Genomic DNA, 25,545 nt, shown 5'->3' on the forward strand with positions numbered 1-25,545 from the left:
AGAATTTAGCAATTATTTGAAAAACAATATTTGTACATATTTTACCAGACAGGTTTATATGAAATGGTAAGATTTCCAATTCCACACTAAAGTAAAACAAAAGGACTTACTTTAGAACTTGTATTCTGATTGCTTGGCACATAATACATCTTTTCCAAAACCACACTCTTTATCCTCTAGCTATTTATGCTCTATTAACACTTGGCACTGTTCATTCTATCATTGTAGCTACATTCTATTTTCATTTCTATTTCCTGCTAAAAGTTGTATTACTCACAGTTCATTTCTAATGCTCCTACGTTATTCCTTAGAAAAATAACTGAGCCATTCTAAAGAAGTGACTAAAAATCCTAAAGCTCTTATATATTTGCAGCAGCTTTTGCATGTCTTTGAAGCTAGTACTATAAGTAGGCCTAGACACACATACCATTCCATCCCGATACCAACTTCGCATCTTTCACTTTAAGATTCTCCTTCCTTTAGCTGATCCTTGATCTGTGCTGGCTGATGCCCTGAGGCCCAGTGTTATTTTCTGACAAATGGGAAAACTGTGGTGTTATCAGCCACAGAACATGCCATCTCCTCTGATGTCAATCCAAAAGGGATAAAGAAAGCAACTTCATTAGAGTAAATTTGTATTTGAATCCTTGATTGCATGGAAGAGTGACTCCAAGTTTTTATACTGATAAAAGCAAATAGGCTTTGGATCTAGGAGCTGGCTCAGCAGCAAGAGCAGAGAAGAGTAAGTTTGAATGTGCACAATATGCTTTGGAAAACACAGCCTTTTGTTCTGGAGGACATTTCTGTCATCACTTTACTAGGGACCTCTTTCTTACCACCTCCTCTCAAACAATCTACCTGCAGAAAAAATAGTACTTTTAAGGGGTTTTCTATATTTTTTGGTTCCCTGAAATGAAAATTTACCAAAAGTAACTGGTCAAACTCTTTTCTCACCTGCCCTGTTTGGTTTCGTGGTTTCAGGTTGGGTGCTTTCACAGTTGTTTGGTTCTATTCAATTCTGCACTATTGGATAGAGGACTGACTGGGGTGATTTCCAGGTCTAGATCTCACTAATCCTTGCAAAGGTAATACATTACCATTTAGAAACTTTTCACTTTGTCTAGAAATTGTCTGAATGACTTTCATGTTGTATGAGCATTAGGGATACTTATTTCTGGTGTAATCAGAGGAAACGAGGGATGGAGAAACAGGGAAGAAAGAGCATTCTCAACAAAAGAAAGGGAGACACTAAAATTCTTTCACTGAAAAGGCTTCTAGGCATGTATAATCATAAATGTTCCCTGCTCTGATATTCTCAAGAAATAGAGATAAAATTAATTTTCAAGCTACTTAATTCAGGCATGTAAGACAGGGGATCACTTCAAGGTAAAGAGCAAGCCTGATTTTTCAGTGAAAATCTGGCACATCACAAAATCAAATTCAACTCTTTCTATACATGAACTACCCATGAGAAAGGATGCTTGCAGGTAAAAACAAAACTTTACGTTTCCCAGGAATACAAGAATTTAAATTTGAAGGCCAATTTATAGAATCCTTCATTAATGGGTCTTTCACAATGGTGGGAGTAAGCTACTTATCCTCTCAGGTCGAGGAGACAGAAGCAAAAAAAAAGAAGAAAAGAAAGCAACAGATTATATTCAGTAAAAGTCCCCAAAGGTAAAATTGAGTAGCATGGCAAGCATTCAAAAAAGCTCATAATTATACATACTATACTCAATTAAACTGAATTAACTGAAGAAACAAAGGGGGATCTCCTTTTTGGGAGAAGTGTTTTTTTTTTTTTATTTAAATCAATTTGCTCCAAGACTGCAAACAAAATAGTCCTCATGGACCTACTGAGTCTTAAATCCTGTTGGCATGGTAAAGAAATTTAGGGTGGCTTCTTCTTGGTGTCTCCTATTATAGATACTGTCCTCACTGCAAGGGGCTCTCCCCCATCCTCTTTATCTCCCCTCCCTCCCCTCCCCCCACCCACTGGCCAGGCTAGATTTAGAAGAGGAGCTTACACCCCCGCCCACTGGGGGAATGGAATTGTGAATGAACACTGGTGAGCACCTACTAGGCTCAAGAGAGAGGGCCTGGAATGAAGCACATCTACCTGGCCTTAGATTTGAAAGGGGAATTCAGCCAGGACCCAAATGGGAGCATAAAGCAGTAAGTGTTCTTCACAAAGGACCTGGAGAAACTTTTCTGGACTCAAAAATGGTAAAAGAGAAAACAATCATCATGGGGCCTCTGATAAAAAGTTCTACGAAATATCAGAAGAGGAGTATCGATTTACTGACACAAAGAGTTTTATGATTTTAGTAAGGCACAAGGGGGCATTATCTTCTACAAACAAAAAGAGGTCATGCAAAGAGAACAAGCTCATGTAGGAAATTACAGGAAAACAAAAAACACTGCTGTTGTAGACTTGACAGAGTAAGAGGTTGAGTGAGCAATTTCAACTTGAAAAACATGTCTAGACCATAACAAAATGTATAAGTTGTTAAAATATTAAAATTCTTCCATACTGGTTGGTAATAGTCACCTTGCCACCATGCAGCTGGGCCCTTGTAGGACTTCCCCAATATCCAGCACCTAAGGATAACTCCTGGTACAGCAGGCAGCCTCCAGGATACTGCGCCAGCACTAAGACCACTGTCTGTTTCAACTGCCCTGTGTAATGTTGGCTGCCAAACTAGCTGTTAAATATTCTGAATATTGTCCCTTGGCTCTAACCCAAGAATAATAGATATTACCAGTTAAGAAAGAGACGATTGGAGAGAAGTAATAATCAAAACTATAACGAAAGGAAGCTTTTTATATCTAAGTAAGATCTCAATCTAAACCATTAAGAAGGTTCATGACTTCCTAGGCAAAAATCATGAAAGAAGCCTGAATTTAAGAGCCAGGTTCATTTTTCAAAACCAAAAGACTGGACTGAGTTGGGCTGATCTAATCTCACCTCTAAAAGGATATTTTTTTTTTTTTTTTTTTTTTTTTATCCAAGAGGCCTTTTTTTTTTTCGTTAAATTTTTATTTTGTCAATATACAATGTATATGATTATTATGGCCCATCACCGACACCTGAAAAAGGATATTTTCTTAAATAACAATGGTGTAGTTATCTAAATCAGGAAGTTCAATATTGGTACAATACTATCATCTAAATCCATATTTCATATTCAGATTCCACCATCCATCCCTAGTATGTCCTTTATAGCATATTTGATCTCTGTCCAGGACCCAACAACAGGCTGGGTATAGTGGATACTGTGGGAGGCCATTCAAATCACCTTTCAAACTGAGGCATTCTTTTTCTTGCCTGCTGAATGCTGAGGGCTCAGCTACTTCCCTCTGCAGAAATCACCCTAAGCCAAAGGTAGCTTCCTTGCCCCAGGATGTGTTCCCCTCCCAGCCAACATCCTAGGACTAGTCAATCAGAGATGGAGAGGCCTGATTCCCTTGCCTGGATTTGGGATAACTTGGAAGCAACTTGTTGGATTGACTAAGGCCTCCACTGTAACTACATCAGAGCTCAACTTCTCATTCTTCTCAATTCTGCTTCTCTCACTTTTTCATTGATGATATTCCCAAGAATATTCACCAACAAACCTCCTGCACACAACACTCTCAGCATCTGTTTACAGGGGGCCCAATCAAAGACAATGAGTCATAGCTCTATTAAGAACTGAGAGGCAGGAGGACACCCACTGACTGGAATCTGAGACATCCCCAGTGTCACCAAGGAATGCGAGTCCTAAGATACCATAAGACCTGAATTGGGATTGAAGGTCCCTGAGGTTCAGGTGAAGATAACCAATAAACTACTGCATATTAAGTTGAGAAAGTAAAATCCAAACATCTTCCCTACAAAATAGCTTTGGAAAAAACATTTCAAAAAGATAAAAGAAATCTAAGGTGAAGAAAGATGCTAAATGAAAGCTGACATTCATAACATGGTTTCACTCCAGACAAAATTAATTTTATAAAAGTTTTATTCAAAATGTTTCAAAAAATGTGAAAAGAAAGAAAGTTATCAAACTCATTTTAGGAGGCTAAAACTAGATGAGAAAGTAACAGAGAAAATTGTAGGCCAATTCTCAAAACAACTTACTTTATGAGGCTCCTTTTCACTAATGAAAAGACAATAAGTAAAATATGCACATTGAAAAATAGGTTTCACAGGTAAAAAAATAAATAAATAAAAATAAATTATTCGGAACACCACAAAATTAAGAATTATACATGAATCCTAGAAACGTTTCTTTGGAAAAAACAGACAAAAAACCCACAGGCAATTCAAATCAAGAAAAACAGAAAAAAATACACAAAATTAGAAAGAACACAGAATTACAAAAAAAGAGAAAATGCCATGTATACCATATGTTAATAAATTTGAAAATCTCCATTAAGTAGATAATTTTCAAAAAAAAAATATCGAAATTGGCTCAGCAAATAAAGACACTGAAAATGTTATCAAATTATTGCTCCCTCAAAATGTTCAGAGCCTAGAAGATTTTATGAATCTATCTGAACTTTCAATAATCAGATAGTTCCATACAGTAGACGCTTATTCCACAATATGAGGATCTCTAAAAAGTTCATGGAAAAATAGAATTAAAAGATAACATGAATCTTTCCATTAACTTTTTCAATACCTCTCATACAACTACTATTTCTCTTAGTAGCGAATACTTCAGCCACTGATGCATTTAATCCTCAAGATAATCCAATGATGTGGGTACTATTATAAACACATCAATTTGACACAAGAGGAAACTGAGGCACAGACAGATTACATAATTTTCCCAGAGCCAGCCAAAAGCTAGTAAGTGGTGGAAGAGACTTGAATGAAGGCCATGCTCTTAACCTCTCCCATAAACTACCACTCACAAAGAAAGGCTGAAGTCTTTGTCTAAGAACTCAATGCAACCTGATAACAACATCTTCTTATTAAATATTTTTTCTTCCTTTTTAAATGATCAGAAACATTTTAATCAAATACCTGCAAAGCACTTACTACGTGCAAGTATTTGATTAAAATATACAGCACTCCTCTAAGCAAGTTACAAATGTTATTGCACTTAATCCTCATTACAACTTTATGAGGGATTTGGACTATCATCATCCTTCTGGATAAATAAACAGAACACACAGAGTTGTTCAATGACATGCCCATCATCGCATAGCCAGTAGGTGGCACAGCAGAGATTCATACCCTGGCCATCTGTAGGATTTGTAGATGGTGCTATACTGAACACAATAAAACATGTTGAAGACAGCGCTGAATGTAAGTTTTAAATTAATCATAAATTACTGCTTTATGAAAATCAGATATGGAAATTAAAGCATCATGTATGGAATAGGTCACTGCAGGAAAACGGTCATTAGGTGTCATTCTCAAATCTCAGATGATAATCTAAATTTTAAAAAATGCACAAGAAAAGCAAACCCCCAGGGACAATCATTAAAATCATAATTGGACACTGGCATTTTCTTATAAAAATAAATAATAATTATATGGTTTTATGTGAATTATAAATACAATCTATTATTATGATTAACAGTCATTATGACATCACTTCTTAATTAAACCATCACTATATCTTTTAACAAAGATATAAGACAAACTACTTTTTCCAATACAATTTAAAACATTTGTTCAAGTAATTTTCTTTTCATTTTGTGGTATTAGATTAAGAACATATTCTATTTGGATTTCAAAACACATTTTTGTTTTTTGTTTTTTTAAAAAAAAATGACCGGTAAGGGGATCTTAACCCTTGACTTGGTGCTGTCAGCACCACGCTCAGCCAGTGAGCGAACCGGCCATCCCTATATGGGATCCAAACCCGGGGCCTTGGTGTTATCAGCACCGCACTCTCCCGAGTGAGCCACGGGCCGGCCCTCAAAACACATTTTTGAATTGAGTTTTAAACATATGAAGCAAATGACACCAACAATACTAAAGAAAATGTATGACAAGGACAAAAGAGAATGTTTTACCAAACTTTATGTACAACACTGTACTGACATGTCAAAGAGATTATTAATACAGGCTACAGATGAACCTGTATCATTATGAACTACATATTATATTTATACTGAATAAACTTTTATTGCTTTAGATGTGTAAAAAGCCAACCAAATGAAGTTTATCTTTAACATAAAAGTGACTGCTGTATTGAGTTAGATTTTTTTTTTTTTTTTTTTTATCTTTTATCTTTTTCCGTGTCCGGCAACGGATCGCAACCCTCAGTGTTGCCCCCGTACCGGACTGGGGACCGGCAACGGGATCGCAACCCTCGGCGCTGCTCCCGCGCCTAGCTCAGCCAGTGAGCAGGAACCGGTCTGTATGTGGGATCCGAACCCTCGGGCGGGAGTGCCGCCGCGCTTCCCAAGCGGCACACTATCCAGTGCGCCACCGGGCCGGCCCTTGAGTTAGATTTTTGATTGCTGAATATTAATAGTAATATCCACCAATAACATAAGACAATTATCGTTACCTCTGGCTTCATGTGATGTCCTCATTTCACTTTCTGTTCTCTCTTCGAAGTCTTCTTTGACATCATTGGCATGCTGGTCTCTGAAGAAAAATAGGCATTTCAATATTTTGTAAGAGAAGCATTTAGAAAAATGGCTCAGAACTGCATACTAATTATCCCGATTTGAGTATCACATATTGCACACAGGTATTGATATTCGATTCTGTACCCCACAGATATGTACAATCGACTATATTTCAATTAAAAAAATTAATCTAAGAAAACATGTAGAGGGCCGGCCCGGTGGCGCACTGCTACAGTGCGCCGCTTGGGAGCACGGCGGCGCTCCCGCCGAGGGTTCGGATCCCACATACAGACCAGCCACTCACTGGCTGAGCGAGGTACGGGTGCAACACTGAGGGTTGCGATCCCGTTGCTGGTCCCGGTCCAGTACGGGAGCGACACTGAGGGTTGCAATCAGTTGCCGGTCACGAAAAAAGACAAAAAGGAAAAAAAAAAAAAAAAAGAAAACATGTAGAGGTCTTGTATGCCAAAAACTACAAAATGCTGCTAAATTTTTTTTTCAACCCAATGTATTCCATTTTCAGGGTTCAAAATAAACTCCACTTTGAAATATTCTCTGACTACCTAGGATATGATATCTGCCCTACACACTGCAGTACCTTATAATACTCTGTATTTATGATGTTCTATTGTTTCACAAGTGTTGTTACCTTTACAAGTATACCTGAGTTTCTTAAAGACTCAGACCATACTTCTGTTAAGTTTTAAGAACAAGGAATATACATTTGAAACAAAGTATCCCAACAAAATATAAAAGTTCTCCATCTGAAATTATAATAGTATAACAAAATGATACCAACATAGTAAGAATGCAATAAGTTAATAGTCACTATCTTTAGAAAGATAATTTTCAACAGCAAAGGTGAAATTTCATTTGAACTTGAGCTCCTTGGCCTAGTTCATACTAAAAGCAACTTGTCACAACTGCTGAAGAATACTTGTTCATTGGAGAATGGGGAAGAAATCATGGTAATTATGCAATAAAAAAATTTTCTTTTCAAGATAAACCAATTAAATGGCTACCTATAAAGTGGGGGCAGGGAGGTATAGTAAAAACAAATACAAGAATATCACTGATAATTGGAGAAAGGACATTAGTTGAGGTGTTGATAGAAAATTTTGTTTTTTCTGTAATAACAATGCTGAAGTTATACTTGGTAATTACAACATGTTAAAATCAGCTTACTATACCAAAATTTACTTACAGAAACTTCCAAACTTGTTTTATATTAAATTGAAAATAATATTTTTTGAATCCACCAATTCTTTTTTTTTTTTTTCCTTTTTGTCTTTTTTACTGGCCGGTAACAGGATCGCAACCCTCGGTGTCATGCCCGTACCGGGGACCGGCAACGGGATCGCAACCCTCAGTGTCGCGCCCGCGCCACACTCAGCCAGTGAGCGGGAACCGGTCACCACATGGGATCCGAACCCTTGGTGGGAGCACCACCGCGCTCCCAAGCGGCGCACTTTCCAGTGCGCCACCGGGTCGGCCCTGAATCTACCAATTCTAACCAAGTATTATGGCCAATGAAAAAAGTTGTTTGTGGGTGCCTATAAAACTGGCATTTCCCAGAGTCAAATGTAAGATGACCACCACTTTCTAGAAGGGAACAGAGATAGAAAAATAAAAACTTTGACCCCAAAAGTTTGTTCATGCCCAGATCTGCCATAATCCATCCGACCAGAGAAGCAAAATGAAAGCTATGTGCTCTCATATTATTTATGTTGCTTCATTATAGAAGCATGTTCAGTTTTCACTTTCTCAATTTTAACTCGTGACATTTCATTAAATTGGATCCACATAAACCTGGGAGTATATAAACATGGATATTTATCTTTACTAAACACAATTCAAATGAAGGACTCCACAAGAAATGTTTATTGAATGTTTTATTTCAGATTAATGTATTGAATCTGCAAATTCCTCAAAATTGAAAGTGGCTAAGCCTCTTGTGGTTCTATGTGCTGTTTCCTCTAGCTAGAGAGTGGGAGGCGGGAGAGGGGATCAGTCTGCACAATTTATTACAACAGGCATTATGAAATAGATGGGTGAATAGAACCACTGAAGCGAGAAGAATCTTAATCGAGCACATCCAGACATGTGGGAGTCATTAGTATTAATAAGTAAAGTTAACATCTTTAACCTAGTATGAACCGAGCACTGGCTGAGCTGTTGACATTTCCGATATTTCATAATACTTCTTAGAGGAAGGTGAGGAAGGTGGTATTATTATATCCACTGAAATGTAAAGAAGTTAAGTCCAAGTTCACAGGGAAAGTATAGCGCCTGGTCTTCCTGACACCAAAATCCAAAATTAGATTCAATTATTCTTTGATTTTTACACTTGTGTTTTTCCAAAATAAAGTATGTACCCTTGTGATATGAAGTTAAAGGGAACAGGCCTTCTTGTACCATAATCTTATTTTCAAATTGTCTTTCATTGATAAGGCCAGAAATTTAGAATCTGACTCTATATTTTTATTTACTTTGCATTTTACTTAAAATAAAAATTGTCTTCCCAATTGGGCAACCATTATTTCTTTCTCCTATATGGTTAGGAATTTCATTACATTAATTCTTGTCGAATATATACCGTGATGGATTTATTTCCCTATGAAAAATTGAAATCCTGGACTACAATTTCAACTTCCTAAGCAAAATGTTATTCTAGCTACACAGTCTTTTAATTACAGAAAAAAATATGATTATATCAGAATGTCACAACTCTGGGCTAATATTACAATTCACTCTGAGGGGACACAGTACAAGATATACTTCTTGACAGATCTTTTAAAACGACAATCAGAAATATTTTATTACAATGTTGCTCAACATAAAAACTTCTTGATCTGCTCTCCTTGATCAACATTTATTTCATTTAGGAAGAGGGAAGGAGCTGTTTAGGCAAGGGTATGCAAATCCTAACGCAGAGGAAGCAGCCCAGGAAGAGTGGGTACACGTACGGTCTTTGGAAGTGAACAGACCTGGTTCAAATTTCAGATCTACTGCTTAATAGTTTTACATGAACATCAGCAAGTTGCTTAACTTTCCTAATTCTCAACTGCACTATCTGTAAAACAAGCTTAATAAATACTTTACTTCACAGGGCATACTGAGAACTGAAAAGAACAATGTACTTTAGTGCTTAGCACAGAGGCAGAGCCTGAGACATAGTAGCTATTACTATTTACAAATTACTTATATTTTAGGACAAAATTATCTATTGATATCTATTTACTTTAAGTAAGTTGTTTTCTTCAAGTATTAGAACAGCTTTTAGAGCAATGGGTCCAAGCACAGACTGCAGCCAGACTGCCTGGGTTATAATCCAGGTCTTCTACTGACCAGCTGTGTGGCCTGGAACCTCTACGCTGGTAGAGTGGGATGTAACGGGATATAATAATAGCATGTATGTCACATAAGGCATTATGAGGATTAAATGAGCTAATATAGGTTAAAGCATGCAGAAAAGTGCATGGAATACAGCAATTTCTCCAGGGATTTTAGAATTTTCAAGAATCATTTCAACATTTCTTTAGCTTGAACTAAAATACAATCATAGCAATATCTTACTAAGAACACTCTTTTGGCTTTTAATTAAGACAGTGCATCCACTCACATGGAAAAACGTATTCTTTATGAGTCAACATTCTCTTTTTCTCTATAATTATGTGCCATGTTTTAGATGCCTTACTGTATTACTCTAATTATGCTTTGTGGTAAATATTAGTGAAATCAACATTAGAAGAGTAAACGCATAGTAACAGGATAGCATTTGAATGCATATGGCTGTATTTCTTCAAGCTTGTTTACCTTTCATTTAAAAATAATCCCTAACCAATTATGTTTCGACCAGCACCAGTGTATTAAAAACAATATTGAAAAAAATACGAAACAATAAATTATTTTGCCTCAATTGAGAGATTTATTGATTTCAGCCACCTCTCTATATCTAGTATGAAATGAGGCAGTAGGATACGAAATGTGGGTAGAAATATGCACCATACAGGTTGGGAGGCTGGGACTTAAAAGCTATGGTCAGCCCAACATCAGGTACATGGTTATCTCACCATAGCTCAAGTGCAAAAGGTCCATTCTTTAGTATGGCTTGGCTTAAAATAACCCCACCATTCTCTTCCCAAAATAGCTTATTCTAGTCTCACAGGGTCCTCATCAGGGCTGAAAAGGACCTGTATCCCCAAGTAACAAGTGATGACACAGTGAATGCTAGGGAAAGCTGTAAAAAAACGTAGGTTTCTCTGTTTTGAGTGTCAACAGAATGTCTCTTTGCATGCCTCCAGCATTTTTTTTTTTTTTTTTTTTTTTTTTAATTTCTGGGTTGTCACTTACAGGTAAAAGATCAGAGAACGAGAATCTCAGGGGTTACACTTTACAGGAACTTTAAAAGAATATTTGAACTGCCTCCAAAATGCCTCCTGCAAATGTAGAGGAGGCTGTACTTGAACAGCTTCAAGACAAAAAGGTCACCACCTTCAAAGGGATTCAGAAAAGATGGCAAATAAAACCAGAGGGACTAAAACTTTTATGTCTATGGTTAACATTTGAATAAAGAGTTTTAAAAATTAAATTCCTTTTGAGATGATACAGTAGCAATAGTTTTACTTAATTGTGTTTTCATAAATATGGCCCAAGAGAAGTAAACATGGTTTACTATTTTTCTAATGACTAAAAACATTTTGACTAATCAGCCTATTAAACTATAATTTGGCATAAGGAACCTATGCTAGTAAAAGAATATAATAAAAGGAATACAATGAGTTAATACAGTGGATGTGATCAAGAGACCAAGGAAAAACCCTCCAGAAAAATTCATTCAGCAATTAATTAATCAATCCTCTCAAGAAATAAAAAGCCCTAACCAATAAGGTGAGATTTGGGAAATAAAGATGATGTATCCTGCATTACTTTTGTTGCTGTTATTGTAGAAAAGAGAACAGATGTCACTGCCTTTCTACTCTACCTAAAGAGCCTCCTGAGTCAGGAATTGGTGATACTTAAGGAGATAAAATAAGATCCTGTTACGATATCATCCCAACAACATCACAGGAAAAAAACAGTAACATAGTCATCTTTTCCTTACACTTTGAATGGTTGCCAGGTGTCAAAGCAGTTGGCATCAGAACTGTGAGTGTTTTAACTAAAATTGAGCTCTTCTCTAGTTCACACAACTGAACCCACAGATTTGACTAAGATTCCCAAGATCTGGAATATTTGAAAGCTTCCATAGCTCCTAATTCATACCTAGAAGCCCACCAACAAGAAGAGAGAAGAAGCTTTACAACAGCTGGGGAAGGCCTAGTCATTGAAATGACTTTCTCCAATCTTCAACACCAAGCCCTGAGATCCAGAAAATCTTAGGAGGCAAAACCAAATTTCTGAAGATTACTGATTAACTTCTGTAATCTTTTAGAACTTTTGGCTCTAATTTAATTTTATTCTACTTGATGTGATCATTTTGCAAAGTAAATAGATTTATATATGCGTATAGTTTCACATTTTATGTTAGCTTGTTTGCCCATCTGTTTAATAGGGTACAGACTGGCATTTGGTGTGTCTGGCAAAATTGGATCCATGCTAAAAACATAAATCAGATCGATGGCTGCAATTCCTGAAACTGCTCTATGTAACTCTCATAGCGGAAACACTGGTCTTACAACTTGAGAAGTCATTTTTAATGGCCTATAATGAACTGAACAGACTGAATTTTTTCATTAGATTAGTTTAGCAGTGGGCATTTGCCTTGCAAGGTAATACAAGCATTTGGCAGGCATTTTAAAGATGCTTTATTGTGTTTCTGTGGTTGTGTCAAAGCAGATTTAAGTAACATGGGAGCTTAAAACATTAAGTGATTTTTAATAGAGATAGCACCTAAGAACACAATTACAAGCAGCTGTAGGACAGATTTCATGAGAATAAGACTATGTGGGATGGATGTCTGATGTCTCCCCACTGATAACACATGGTGAATTATTACTTCAGAGCAGGATGTTTACATTCACTAGTGATTCCCGAAGTCTGGTTTACAGATCATATGCATCTGTCCCCTAGGAGTACTTGTTAAAAATGAAGATTCCTTGATACACCTTCCACTTCTGGAATCAGTATCTGTGGAAGTGGTGCCTCAAAGCCACATTTTAAAGAGACATCTAGATAATTCTGATGTAAATCCAAGCTTGAGACAGTTTTATTAAGACATATAGAGAAATACACATATCCTTTTACTCAGATGTAGACATACAGACACTTAAAATTACCAGTACCCAGAAAAGCCTACTCCACTCCCTGGGAGAGCCCCTGCCTCGCCATCTTGCTGCCAGGAGCTGTGAGGACAGAGAGGAGCTGCTGCTGTCCAGAGAAGAAAGCACTGAGCAAACACGGACACTCCTCATGCTGCCACTGAATGAACAGATAACTCATATTTCTACCTAGATAGCCACTGGGAATTCCTCATACCCACTTAACAAGTCTCTGCAGGAAAACAGATGCAAGCATTCAGCACACCTGCAAAAGGATTCAAGGTGGGGCCACCCTGGCATAGGGCAGAGCTCTCCAGCAAGCATGCCCTGAATCTTAGGGTACATGTGCTCTGGGATATTGATCCCCACCGCCCTCCGTGCCCATCTCTGGTCACCAGGAGGCAGCCTCTTCCATTCCCTTGATGTGCCATGTAAATGTTCTCACTTCTGTGGTATTGTTTCCCACGTAGGCCAGGAAGTGAAACAGTTTAGGAAACACAACCTGAAGTAATAAAAGAGTGCAGGTATGTATGTGGGGAACTTATTTCACTAATTAATAATCTCTCAGATATCCAGGGTGGCAATCTGAGTTGAAAATGTAGCAGTTTTAACTGACAAAAAAGAAGGTTAGACAGCTACTGCCTCATAGGCCGTATGACTAGTATGTCTCCTCTGACAACTGACAGCTGATTCAAGGTCATCCCTGCATCCTTTACCACAAGCAAGGTGGTATGCTCAGTGCTGAGTGTAACTCAGAGAATAAGACAGGACACAGCCTCTTACCTTTATAGAGCTCATTATTAAGCAAAGTATACAGACTATGAAGAAGTATTTATACAAAAACATCAAGCGTGTGACGTGAAAGCATATACTAAGGAACTTGGTTCCTGTCCACTGTCTGGAGGATTAGATGTTTGAGGACTACGGTGGCTGAAGCATTAAGTTGAAAAGAAAGAGCCTGGCAGAGATAAACATGAAAACTTAGGCAGGGGCTAGATGACACAGGACACTGTAGGCCATGTTAAGAATTAGGGTCTTAATTCTAATAGTAATGGGAAGTCATTAGAAGGTTTAAACAAGGAAACGTTCTCTCAAATGAATTTTTTAAATGCTGACTCTAAGGCTCTAGCCTGGAAGATTCTGGTGGGCTCGGACAGGACCTCAAGTCTGAATTTTAAAGAGGACCTAGGGGATGTGATGCAAAACCAAGTTTGGGAACTATTGCTATAGAACATTAGTCACCCTTGGGCCTATCCAAAGGAGGCAGCCCTTAAAAAACATGTTATGGTATGAAAAGGACAAACATGTTCCTCGCATTGCTAATTTATTTTAGCCCTATAATATCAGCTCCTGGATCAAAAGCAAAGCCAGCACATCACTCATTCTGGGGACTGTCTGGCATTTGGAATGGGTAATGGGATAGTGAAGCAGCCGCTGTCAGCACCCACGCATGTCTGCCGGCCACCCACCACCACTTCAGCACACGCTGATCTGATGTCTACCTGTCTCACCAGCAGTTCTTCCAGCAGGACCTCCCTGGGCTCTGGCTGCTTTGCCTGCTGTGCAGCAGGGCAGATGTGCTGAGGAGTTAACGTGACAGCTTCACTGTGTGCTCGAAGGGAATCAGCGTTTAAGGAGTTCAGCTCCCTCAGCCCTATGATCCCTATGGTGGGCTAACTCTGAGATGAGTAGTTTACACAGACTCCCAGTGTCTGCCCAGCAGGTTAGTGTTCCTGCTGTCCTTGGTGGAAACCAGTGTGACAACTAAGCTTTTTCGAGCTTCCTTCCCTTCCCTGTTTCACTTCCACCCTCCCCTATGGATGTTTTCCTCACCTCCCAAGCAAATCACATGCTACCAAATCCTTATCTCAGGATTTGCTACAGGAGGTGCAAATTGTCTCTTGTGTGCCCAAGTACAAAACCCAGTAAAGTCTGGCAAACAAATCTCAGTAAACTATTAAGAATGATGCAAAGAAAATGCATTAAAATCTGGGTAACAAATTACATCCAGGTGAACAATGATTATGGGAAGAGAAGACAAAGTAATTTGATGTTATAAAAATCATCTTGTTTAGACAATCTATTCAGACTTGAACCCAGGAAAATCAAAGAAATGAGCCAGCTAGTCTTCTGCTTCTAGGGAATAAAAATTTATGAAACAAATAAGTAACCTATGAGTATTTCTCTTTCAACAATATTAATAAAAACTAACATTTATTGAAGGTTTATTACTTATTAGTCACTATTCTAAGAGCTTTATATTTACACTTTTTATCTCATACAATCTTCATAAACTATGAGATTCAAAGCAAAGCCGAATAATTCATCCAAGGTCACATACATAGCAAGTAGAGAGGCCAAGATTTAAATCCAAGCAGAGTCCCATGGTCCTAATCACGACGTTGTGCTGCTCCTTCATGGAGGAAAAGAAAACACTAAAGTTGCTCTTGCAGTGCTGAGCCTAACCTACTTATTCATTAGCTCCTTTGGGCAACAGCAGAGAAATAACTAATCTTAAGAGCTACGTTAAGAAATTAGATGGCCATGCTTGGAGAAGGATTGCATAAAGCAAAATGTTAAAGTTGGATGGAGGAAAAAAACCTAAGAAAACTTAGTTGCATCAACTTTCTGCATACAAAGTTTTAGCATTCTTGGTTTATGTATCTTAAACTATAACTAGGACAGTACTAAACAGACAAAGGTTTATATCGATGACAGCATTTACTCAGGAAAATAACATTTGAGAAAAATATCTAGAAGAAACAATATCCATGCTCATATAATAGCTAGTAGAGCACCTCAGAAAATGCTTATTAAATGTTTTTTGAATATATCGGTAATAATTTATATTGTTTAGTTTTACTTTTCTGCCAGGAATTATAAAAGTTTTAATGAATAAAACCTCCAGGTTTTAAAAGATTAAATTCTTTTAAATTAAGCAGAAAGCTCAGAATTCTTGTAATCTTTTTATTCTTCAACCTTTGGTACACTGTGGATTTACCCCAGGTGGAGATGAATTATTGCTTCTTGGTTATGTAGAAAGAAATAAGAAGGAATGCAGAAGTCTATGTAAATAGCTGGAAAGTCTAAGTTGAAGCTCTTTTGTATTTTGTGCCTATTAACTACTTCCTACCTATTTCAACTATTACAACTTGAGTTCTACCACTACTCCTGGCTGGTCACTCCCGGCTGATCTCAGGCCAGAGGCAGGTAGCTGCTGCTGCTGTCAGTATCCTCCTCACAAGTTAGACAGTGACACCTCTATTTTCATGATAATCAAATGAGACACTTTGAAATTATCAAAACACACATACATACAATTCAAAACATAATATTACTAGTTATGTATCATGCTCAGTGTTTTCCTGAAAAAAAAAAAAAAAAAAAAAGGAAAACCACTAGGAAAAGAGCGGAGGAAGATCTGTTTACCCCTTAAAGACATCATTTCCAGCCTTGGGTTATGCTCAAAGCTAAGGTTTATAAGAAGAGACCAATGAGAAGGTAGAAAGCCTCTTTGATCTCTTGGGAAAATGGGAGTCATGATACAAGATGGGGCACTTTCAGAATGGAGAGGAAATGGGAGAAGAGTTCTAAGACCCTGAGTTCTATACCTCAATAGTAACCAAATCTTCCACCACCAACACCTTCTGAGTGGAGACATTTCAGCAGATCACTAGCTCATGGGCTACTTCAAACTTTTTCATTTCCTGCTAGACTCCCAGGGTAAGAAAAAGGAGAACAGGTAGCAGGGGAGGCTCAACTAACAAACTACAGTACTGTTTTGCATACATATAGTGATATGTAGGAGAAGCACCCATTTCACTTTATTGCAGACACCGCAGTTGACAATCCTAATTGATAGTCAATTCGGGGTCTCAGTGAGTAAAGGCTTTGGCTGAAAGCCTAGAGAGAGGATGGGTACTTTCAAGCCCACTCATTTTAGCAGAAAACCTACAAAAAAGTGAAAAAAAGTAAAAGTATGGGCAAATCAGAATTAACTGAAAAGATAGTATATGAAAATATATGTAATTTAAAAAACATTTAGGTATGAAACATGTACAAAGGGTCATTATAGAAAACTTAAAGTGTCTGAGATCGTCCCCTTAATCACGGATGATGATATGAGGAGCCAGGACAGAACACTGGTTAGACCCACTATAAAAGTGACTCATGGATTTAGAGTTAAAAAGGAGCCCAAGAAGTCATCCGAACCAGCCACCTTTCTGTTATAAGGAGACTCTGGCTCTAGGTATCCATCCCAGGTGCCCAGAGAGTTACTGAGAAGTCTACGAGAGGCAACTGCCAGCCCTTCTGAGCATTCTGTTGATATTTTAAACAATATCTCGACTTTTGAAATCTACACTATAGTTATCCTTACCACCTTCTGAATCAATAAACACTGTATATGTAATTATTACTGTGTGAACTTGTAACTTTTATTTGTCTTAAATTTTTTCATTTTAGGGTGCTGGGATTTGGTAAATGAATTTATGTTATATTAGTCATGGTTTTAAAGATTAAAAAAAATCATCAGTGTTAATAATTGAAGAAGCTGTAGTTGCCCCCTATCCCATATGTAGGGCAAAACTGCTTTTCTATAAGGATAATGACACTTTATTTTAAATGCCATTACTCCAATAACATTGTGTAAATTTATTTAGAATCATATTTATTAACTCAAATGTCCACCTGGTTCATCCAGAATAATGGCAATTATAAAATATTAAATAAAGAACTATGCTGCCTTAGGTTTCAAAGTATTTCATAAAAGAAACCACTCAAACCTAAGCATTAAGGAGCATCTTTCTACTGACCTGCTCTTTCTTTTCATAGTATCCTCAGCTAATAAAAGGGAATGGAACACTTACTTAAAGATATATCAAACTCAGTTCTTTACTTAATAATCCACTGCAGTTACATCATTCCAACTCAACTCTACATGTGAAATCAAAACTAAATGTGTTTATAATGTGATTGACATATTAAGAATAAAATAATGTATATGTAAGTACTCGGCATATAATGAACACAAAAAAGAAATAATACCCGTTCTTCACAAGGAGTATGCCACCTTTTTTTTTTTTTTTTAAAAGATGACCAGTAAGGGGATCTTAACCCTTGACTTGGTGTTGTCAGCACCATGCTCTCCCAAGTAAGCCAACTGACCATCTCTATATAGGGATCCAAACCCATGGCCTTGGTGTTATCAGCACCACACTCTCCTGAGTGAGCCACAGGCTGGCTCACCACCTTTTTTATAAAGGTTGGCTCCATATAAGTATTGGTCAGTTCATGCAGAAACATGAACTGGTGTTCAGTAAAATGACTGGAATTTCCAAACCTCTAATATCACACAAGTTCATATAAAAGATGAACAAGTAAAAGGAAATCCTGCCTGATTTGAACATGCTTTTAAAAACCCTCTATTTTTTTTAAGTCCAAGTACTGATCCCTACCATCACTTCACATTAAATCAGGTGCATTTTCAAAAACCTACAAGAAAACATTGCCACAGAACACAAAATATCTAAGATAAAAAACCTCTTTCAATCAGAGTTCTTCTAAACAATGCTAATATTTTCACTTTAATTACCTGATTTCAGGAGATGAAGAGCTTTCATTTGTGTCTGTCCTTTTATTTCTTGGAAATGATGGACTGGCTGGAGGCATCTCACCACTTAAGCGATCTGGGAAAATGCGGTCTTTATTTAAATTGATTTCTGCATAGGGACAGTTGGCAGCACTAATAGATTAAAAGAAAAAGAATAGAATATTTCCATTATAACAGACTTACTCCTTCCAATTAAAATGCCAGCCTACACAATATAAAATTCTGAAATTTAAATGAATGTTATATAAATATATATTTAAATACTATATCTGTATGTGTATGATTAAACATATACTGTGAAATATGAAATATTTTACCTTTAAAACATAATTTAAGTATATTCTGAAAGGAATACATGCGTTTGCATTAGATTTTAAGAAGCAATCTGCTGCAATCTTTGGAACTGAGCAACGGTCACTGAAAGATTCCCTCTGTATTGTCCAAGGGCAGGGCCAGTGCATATCTCAGAGATCAATCGGCCCCAAGAAAGAAATGCTTAGGACATCATAGGAAGGGTGATGATAGAGGTGGGAGAGAGAGATTGATTGATCAATGGAGCAGATCTGCTTCCTAAAGGGATCCTCCAGGCCCAGGGCAGTCACATGCTATTTAATTTCCTTTGTAACAGGTATTGCCCTCCAAAGGAAGGACATTTGTTCTCCCCAGAACAATCCTGTCTCCAGGTCTGGACCTACACCTGATGTCCTAGGAAATACACCTATCTATCTGCAGCTAACCCTGTCCCTAATATAATAAGGGACCAGAGGCCAACTTGGACAGTGACCTATCTAGCTCATTTCTCTTCCACCTGGGCCTACTTGTTGGTGTCTCAGGTCTCATTTGGGGATCATTCTGGTTATTCAAGCAAAGAAAATCGAGGTCACCAATTGTTAACTCAGCACTAGTTTCTACACTCCTGTTCCTGGGCCTCAGCGTTCAGTCTGGGCAACCTCTGCATCTTAGGCCCCCAATATACACTGGCCTCTCCAACTAACTGCCTAGCTTTCCCCTCTGTTTTTAAGAAGCCTTCTTAAATCTAGAAATGGTTTATGCCTTAGGTAAATTATATTTGTGTCTCGTATTTTTTTCTTCAGTTTAGGTGACAGTGAGAATGTTGATAATCACATAGGGAAAAATTTTAAATAGTGCATACCTACCCTCCACCAACAGAATCTGATACACCCTATTGGGAGGAGGAAACAGTTTGAACATGCCCCCAGGTGATTCTAATGGGGGCTTATAAAATTTATCACAGTTATCTCATAAGCAAAAATGCAACCCTTATTTTCTTTAACTTCATGCTACTCTACACTGGTATCTAAGCAAGAGAAGAAAGTAAATAACACCTGATCATGTGTTAAAATAAATTAACATAATATTAACCCAACAATAACAAAAACAATAACCAGTAACACTTAGGAAGCACTTACTATATATCAAGCACTGTGCAAAGTGCTCTACATATAAAAGACAGTGGGACATAAGAGAGGGTCTGAGGGTGCTATGACGGGCAGGTAAGGGCAGGCCTCCTTGACAAGGAGCAGTTGAGGTGAGCTGAAGTCAGGAAGGAGACCGCTCAGTCAACACTTAGGGGAAGAGCATTCGAGGAAACGGGAGGAGCAGCGCGAACAATGCAGCCCGCACGTCCAAGGGACAGGCAGGCGAGGTTGCCGGAGTGCATGAGCCAGAGGAGCGGGCTGCAGTAGGAAAAACAGGTGTGGCCCGGGAGGCCACCTCAGGAGTGTGTATTTTTTGTTTAGGCTGGATTTGAAGCCCCTGGAGGATCTTCAAATAAGGGAATGATAGGGTTTGATTTATCATTTAAAAAGATCACTTGGGATGCTCTGTGGAGAGAAAATTTTGAGGGGAAAGAATCAGATAAAGAAAAGTTATTTAAGAGTAAAGATAGGCCGGCCCGGTGGCGCACTGCTACTGTGCGCCGCTTGGGAGCGCGGCAGCGCTCCCACCGAGGGTTCGGATCCCACATACAGACCGGCCACTCACTGGCTGAGCGAGGTGCGGGCGCAACACCAAGGGTTGCAATCCCGTTGCCGGTCCGGTCCGGTACGGGCGCGACACTGAGGGTTGCTATCCGTTTCCGGTCACAAAAAAAGACAAAAAGGAAAAAAAAAAAAAAAGAGTAAAGATATAATGGTGACTTGGATGTGTGTGGTTGTAAGGGTAAGTAGAGAGGACAGTCATGGTCCCTTCTGTGATCCCAGGAGGTCCTGTGGACAATGGGAGATGGGGGACGATATAAAGGAAGGGTTGAGGAATGGCTGTTGTGTTTTCAGCTTGAAGAACTGAGTGGTTACAGATGCTATGGGGTTTTTTTTGAGACAAGAATGACAAGGGAGAAGCAGATTTGGGGCAATATCAGGATTTGTGGAATGCTTATTAGACATACAAGTAGAGCTGTTGCTTGTCCAGGGTCCCATAGCGATGAAGTAGCAAAATGAGCCCCCTATTTTATTCATCACACTGAGAACAGGCATCCTATGTGATCTCTTTTTATTCATACAGTAACAATGTGAAGGAAAATCCATCTCTAACCAAGATGTCTCTTTTGAACACCAGCCCTTTGAATGCTTCACGGGATCCTTTATGGGATATGGTACTAAGCAGAGTTCATGGAGACAAGGGGCCAAAACCAATTCTGCCTAACTTGAGCAGAAATGAACTTACTGAAAGGGCAGCTGACAGCTCAACAGGAAGGCTGGGGAGTCAGGCCTGGGCAGGGCACAGGGTCCCATGAGCACCCCTCAGGAACAGCCACTCAGGAGAGGCTGCGGGGAGACGGCCCGTGTGCTGCTCTCAGGCCCTTGGTCACCTACAGGCCTGACCTGTTCCTCAGTCCCATGGAAGCTGCAGAAACAAAGTCTGACCCGCCTTCACATCACCCTCAAGAAAGCACAGGCAGCAGCATGTCACTGGGCATGCTGGGTCTTCTGCCAAAGGCCTGAGAAAGGAAGAGGCCCCATTCCAGTAAGGGATGTGGGACCCTGCCTGACACTGACCTTGATCTCAGGTGAAAAACAAAAGTCTGCTAAGTGTTTCTACTCGGATGTCCTAGGGTCACCTCATAATAAGCACATTTAAAACCAAATTTATCATTGTTAATGAATATTACCCCTCACCCCCCAAACTAAAAAACACACCTAGCTCCTCCTGCTGCTCCTGATTCTATTTTTGACAAAGGAAATATATTAACCTGGCCTCAGCTCTTACTCATCTTTGACTCCACTCTACCCTTTGTTCCTCACATTGTGTATTTTTATTGCAAATTTATCTACTTGAATTTTGGGACAGCAAAAAAAAAAATCCAAAGACAGTTTCTGGGTTTCTTTTGACAAAGGGTATTCCTAGAACATGACAACCATTGTTATGTTTTACTCATCATTAAACACCTGGCTTTACAATAACTGAATAACTGTATTTACACGTACCTTGGAATTTTATTGATTACGATGGAAGTGGACAGGTCCTGTTCCTAATCTCATCCACCTCAACACTGGGAAGACTTACAGGACTCTCCGATGGGCAGGGTCCCCAACTAGACACTAGAGGTACAACTACACTTTAGACAATTTGTATTCTAGGAGGGCAGCACCTTCCCCCACTTGTTGAATAAAATGAAGGAGGAATATCTCTCTAGATTACCATATGTTAACTTGGAAAGCTCAGAGACAGGCAAGGCTGCTGGCCACAATGAGACTTACTGTCTATTTTATCTCTTTTTTCTTAGGAAAGAGACTGCCAGGGCCAGAGAAACATTTCAAACTCTCAACCTAAAGGAGGAAAGATAATCACAGTTCCCAAAGCAGCCACTTCCTAATGAGTAAGTAAAGACAATCTACCAGGAGAACCCCATGCTGAGCTGCTAACGTTTTGGTGTTAACCCCTTCTCTTCTTTTGAACCCTGAGAAACGTCAAAAGGGGTCCCACATCTCCCATTCCTACACCTACTCTGGGATAAAGAGGACAGCCAGCTGGTTCCTGCAGTGGGAGGTGATGAGAGAGGGGATGCTACAAAGTGCAAGGTGTGCTCGAGTGCAAGGCCATGCTCTCAGGGGAGTTAGGGGGTCTTCGTTTAAACTTGCTCTGCTGTTCTATCCTCCACTCAGTGAGGAGTAGCATGTCTGGGACTCTGTCTTTTCATTTGTAGAATGAGGATGATAACAAAAATGACCAAGGGTTGAGTGCTTTGCCCAGGCTACATGCTTTACTTACATGACATCATTTAATTCTCACAACCCTGAGAAGTAGTTCCTCTTATAACACTCTTCTACAGACATAGAAATTGAGGCTGAAAAAAGGGAACGTGGTTGGTGTTGCTCAGTAAATTCTCAGTAGACTCAGATTGTGAACCCTGGCTGTCTCTTAAATGCTGCACTATATGGGTAAACAGTAGATTGCAGTACTGAAGGATTTCCTTATTCCTAATCCATGACAATGAAATCAATACGAGAGCACCCTCTCCTAGGAAGGTGCTGCTGCCTGCCCTGTCTACCGCATAGAGCTAATATGTACTTCATGCTTACTATGTGACAGGCACCGTTCCAAGAACTTCATATAAATTAACTCCTTTATTTATCACACCACTCCTATGAAGCAGGTGCTATTTTACAAATGAGAACATTGGCACAGAAAGGCTAAGTATTGGCTCAATGTCATAGAGATTTGTAAAATAATTCTTATCTGATAACTTGAAAGGCAAGCCAATCTACAAACACAGGCCAAGTGTTTCACTATCATATCCACTTCCATAAAAAAAAATCTCACCCATTACCCCTTAAAATAAGAACTATGGTGAAATTCATAGGTAATCATGCTTTCAAGGAGTTGGGATCACTCTTGTGTCTGCCACTTAAAAGAGCAAAGAGATATATGATTTGATCATATTGGTAATGTTGCATATTCTGTTCAATATTTCTTCTGTTACGTATAAATACAAACTTATTAACTTTTAAAACTGCATATGAACTTATAAACTCACCAGTGCTGATTAAACGTCTATGGAAGGAGTGAGTTCTCATCAGGCTTATAATCATTTCCAGTTTTTCATGTACTAAGTTTCTAGTGACAAACCCTTAGTAAAGAGTGGCTCACCACAAGTGTGTGTACTCGCATGGGTACACGCATGCATATATATGCATACAACTCTTTACTGTTGTGCAATTCCTCAGAGAGCAGGTGAGAGATTCACTGAGGATTACACTGTTCTCTCCTGTATGGACTTTATTAGGGTGCAGCTTGTTCTATTAGCAAATTATTCCACAACAGCTATACTTACAAATCCTTGCCCCACTGGCTCCCTCTAAGAAGGCTGCTTTTCCCAGGACAGACTCTGTTTCTCTCTGAAAAAGCTGATGCTTCTCTCTGAGCATTACTCCATTTGTGCTTTTATGAGAATCTGTTTCCACCAGACTGGTCTCCTTAGAAGTGGGAGCCATTTCATCTGCACAGCCCTTCACTTAACCCCGTATGTGGCACAAAGCAGGTACTCAACAAGGATTTGTTCAATGGATGGATGGATGGATGCTGAATTAATATGATGGTTACAGCTTGCAGGTGTGCATCCAGGGTTACTATTTTTAAAACAATCCATAGTCTTCATAAATAACCTCTATAGGTTGTCAGAAATACTGTTTTTTCTTTTTTTGTTTAATTTCTCCAAGATCAAATCTTTCATATAAAACATTTACTTCTGAAGGCATTAGACGTGTAGAATATCTACTTTTATATAACTTTAGTTTTCCTCCCTTCTTTGATCTCTCAGGAGACCAAATGAATGAACTCACAAAGTGCAACACTGTGACATAGCCAATATTAATGCTCCCTTGCTAGAGAGTGAGAATTAAGCAATCTGGCTTCTGAATATCCCTAGAGATGAGAATACCATATCTACGTCCAACTCCTTCTCTGATCATTTATATTTCAACATTAAAAAAAATAATGGCACATTCTCAAACTTCATTGTTGAGACACATGTTCTGTTTTAACACTTAGGTCAAATTCAACTATTGTAATCTTCAGAGAAGGTAACAACAAATGCTAGTCAAAACAGTCTTTTGCTTATATATTCATAAAATGGATTATTCTTGCTAAAAGAGCAACTTTCATTATCTAAGCAAAGAATGCATGTTTTGATTTATGTGGCTTCTCAGTAAATTAATCCAAAGAGAATTCTCTCATTATGTTTTTCTAAACACAGCATTCTTAGCAAGGACAAAAATAAGTGCCAGTGAAATGTGCCTTTCATAGAATATCCATGATGCAGCAGGCTATTCCACAAGTCTACTAATGAAATGGAAAACAGGCTGTGCCTGTTAAGAATTAATATCCTGCCAGAAAAACAGCTTTGCACATTGTAAATAGGACAGTATAGACAGGGAGTCTAAGAAAACGCAGTTCAGAGGCGGAGGAAAAGGGAAGACAGCACTTGAGCAGAAGCTGGAATCTCCCACTAGTTCTGTGAATCGTATCCCTCCACCCAGAGCCAACCGACAACTCTGCCCAAGGCCCAGAAATCTGCTAGTTATGCCCTATATAAGGCCAGGAAATGAACACAGCTTCTTTACTGATGCTTGTCTTGTAAGCCACAAGGTGGACGTCTGCCTCTCCTTCCAAGAAAATGAGTAATTCTGTATTATGGTTCCAATTACACTGAGTTTCTTTACATTTCTCCATAAAATCTTCCATGAGTCCCCATAATTTCTCCCTCAATAAGCACAACACCATATCTATGAAGAAATGCCCCAGAGATAACCATTGAAACTCGATGAAATGGGAGTGGTCCAGCTGAGGGGCCCTCAGAGGTCACCTGCACACTAGGGGAAAGGAGGTCTGATGAATGGAGGGGACAGGTCTGTCACCACAGACCGTGCTATGAAGGCAAACCTCTCCACTCAGACCCTAAAGCAGTCCTAAAGAGACTGTGGACATTGCTGTAAAGTGGGTTTTCCTCCCTGAAGACCACAAAACCTTTTAAATCTTCAACTACACTCCAACAACATGCTGTCAGTATTGGCCCATTTAAAAAATGTCTTTGTTCTGTTCCTTCACAATTGAGCAATTTGCCTTTAGTTCAGTGAAGAT

The 25,545-nt window shown here is 38.7% G+C and overlaps 1 protein-coding gene across 6 annotated transcripts in view; it reads right to left on the reverse strand.

The window, feature by feature from the left end:
• L3MBTL3 (l(3)mbt-like 3 (Drosophila)) overlaps positions 1 to 25,545 on the reverse strand; it is a 114,455-nt gene that overhangs the window by 8,737 nt on the left and 80,173 nt on the right. For all 6 annotated transcript variants that reach the window (XM_008570363.1, XM_008570365.1, XM_008570364.1 and 3 more), the window contains 2 exons: positions 18,430 to 18,579; positions 6,513 to 6,592 (listed from right to left, as the gene is read on the reverse strand). In XM_008570363.1, coding sequence (XP_008568585.1) covers positions 6,513 to 6,592; positions 18,430 to 18,579 — 230 coding nt within the window. The remainder of the gene's footprint in view (positions 1 to 6,512; positions 6,593 to 18,429; positions 18,580 to 25,545) is intronic.

Source organism: Galeopterus variegatus, unplaced genomic scaffold (assembly GCF_000696425.1).
Source record: "Galeopterus variegatus unplaced genomic scaffold, G_variegatus-3.0.2 Scaffold597, whole genome shotgun sequence".
Taxonomy (NCBI): domain Eukaryota; kingdom Metazoa; phylum Chordata; class Mammalia; order Dermoptera; family Cynocephalidae; genus Galeopterus; species Galeopterus variegatus.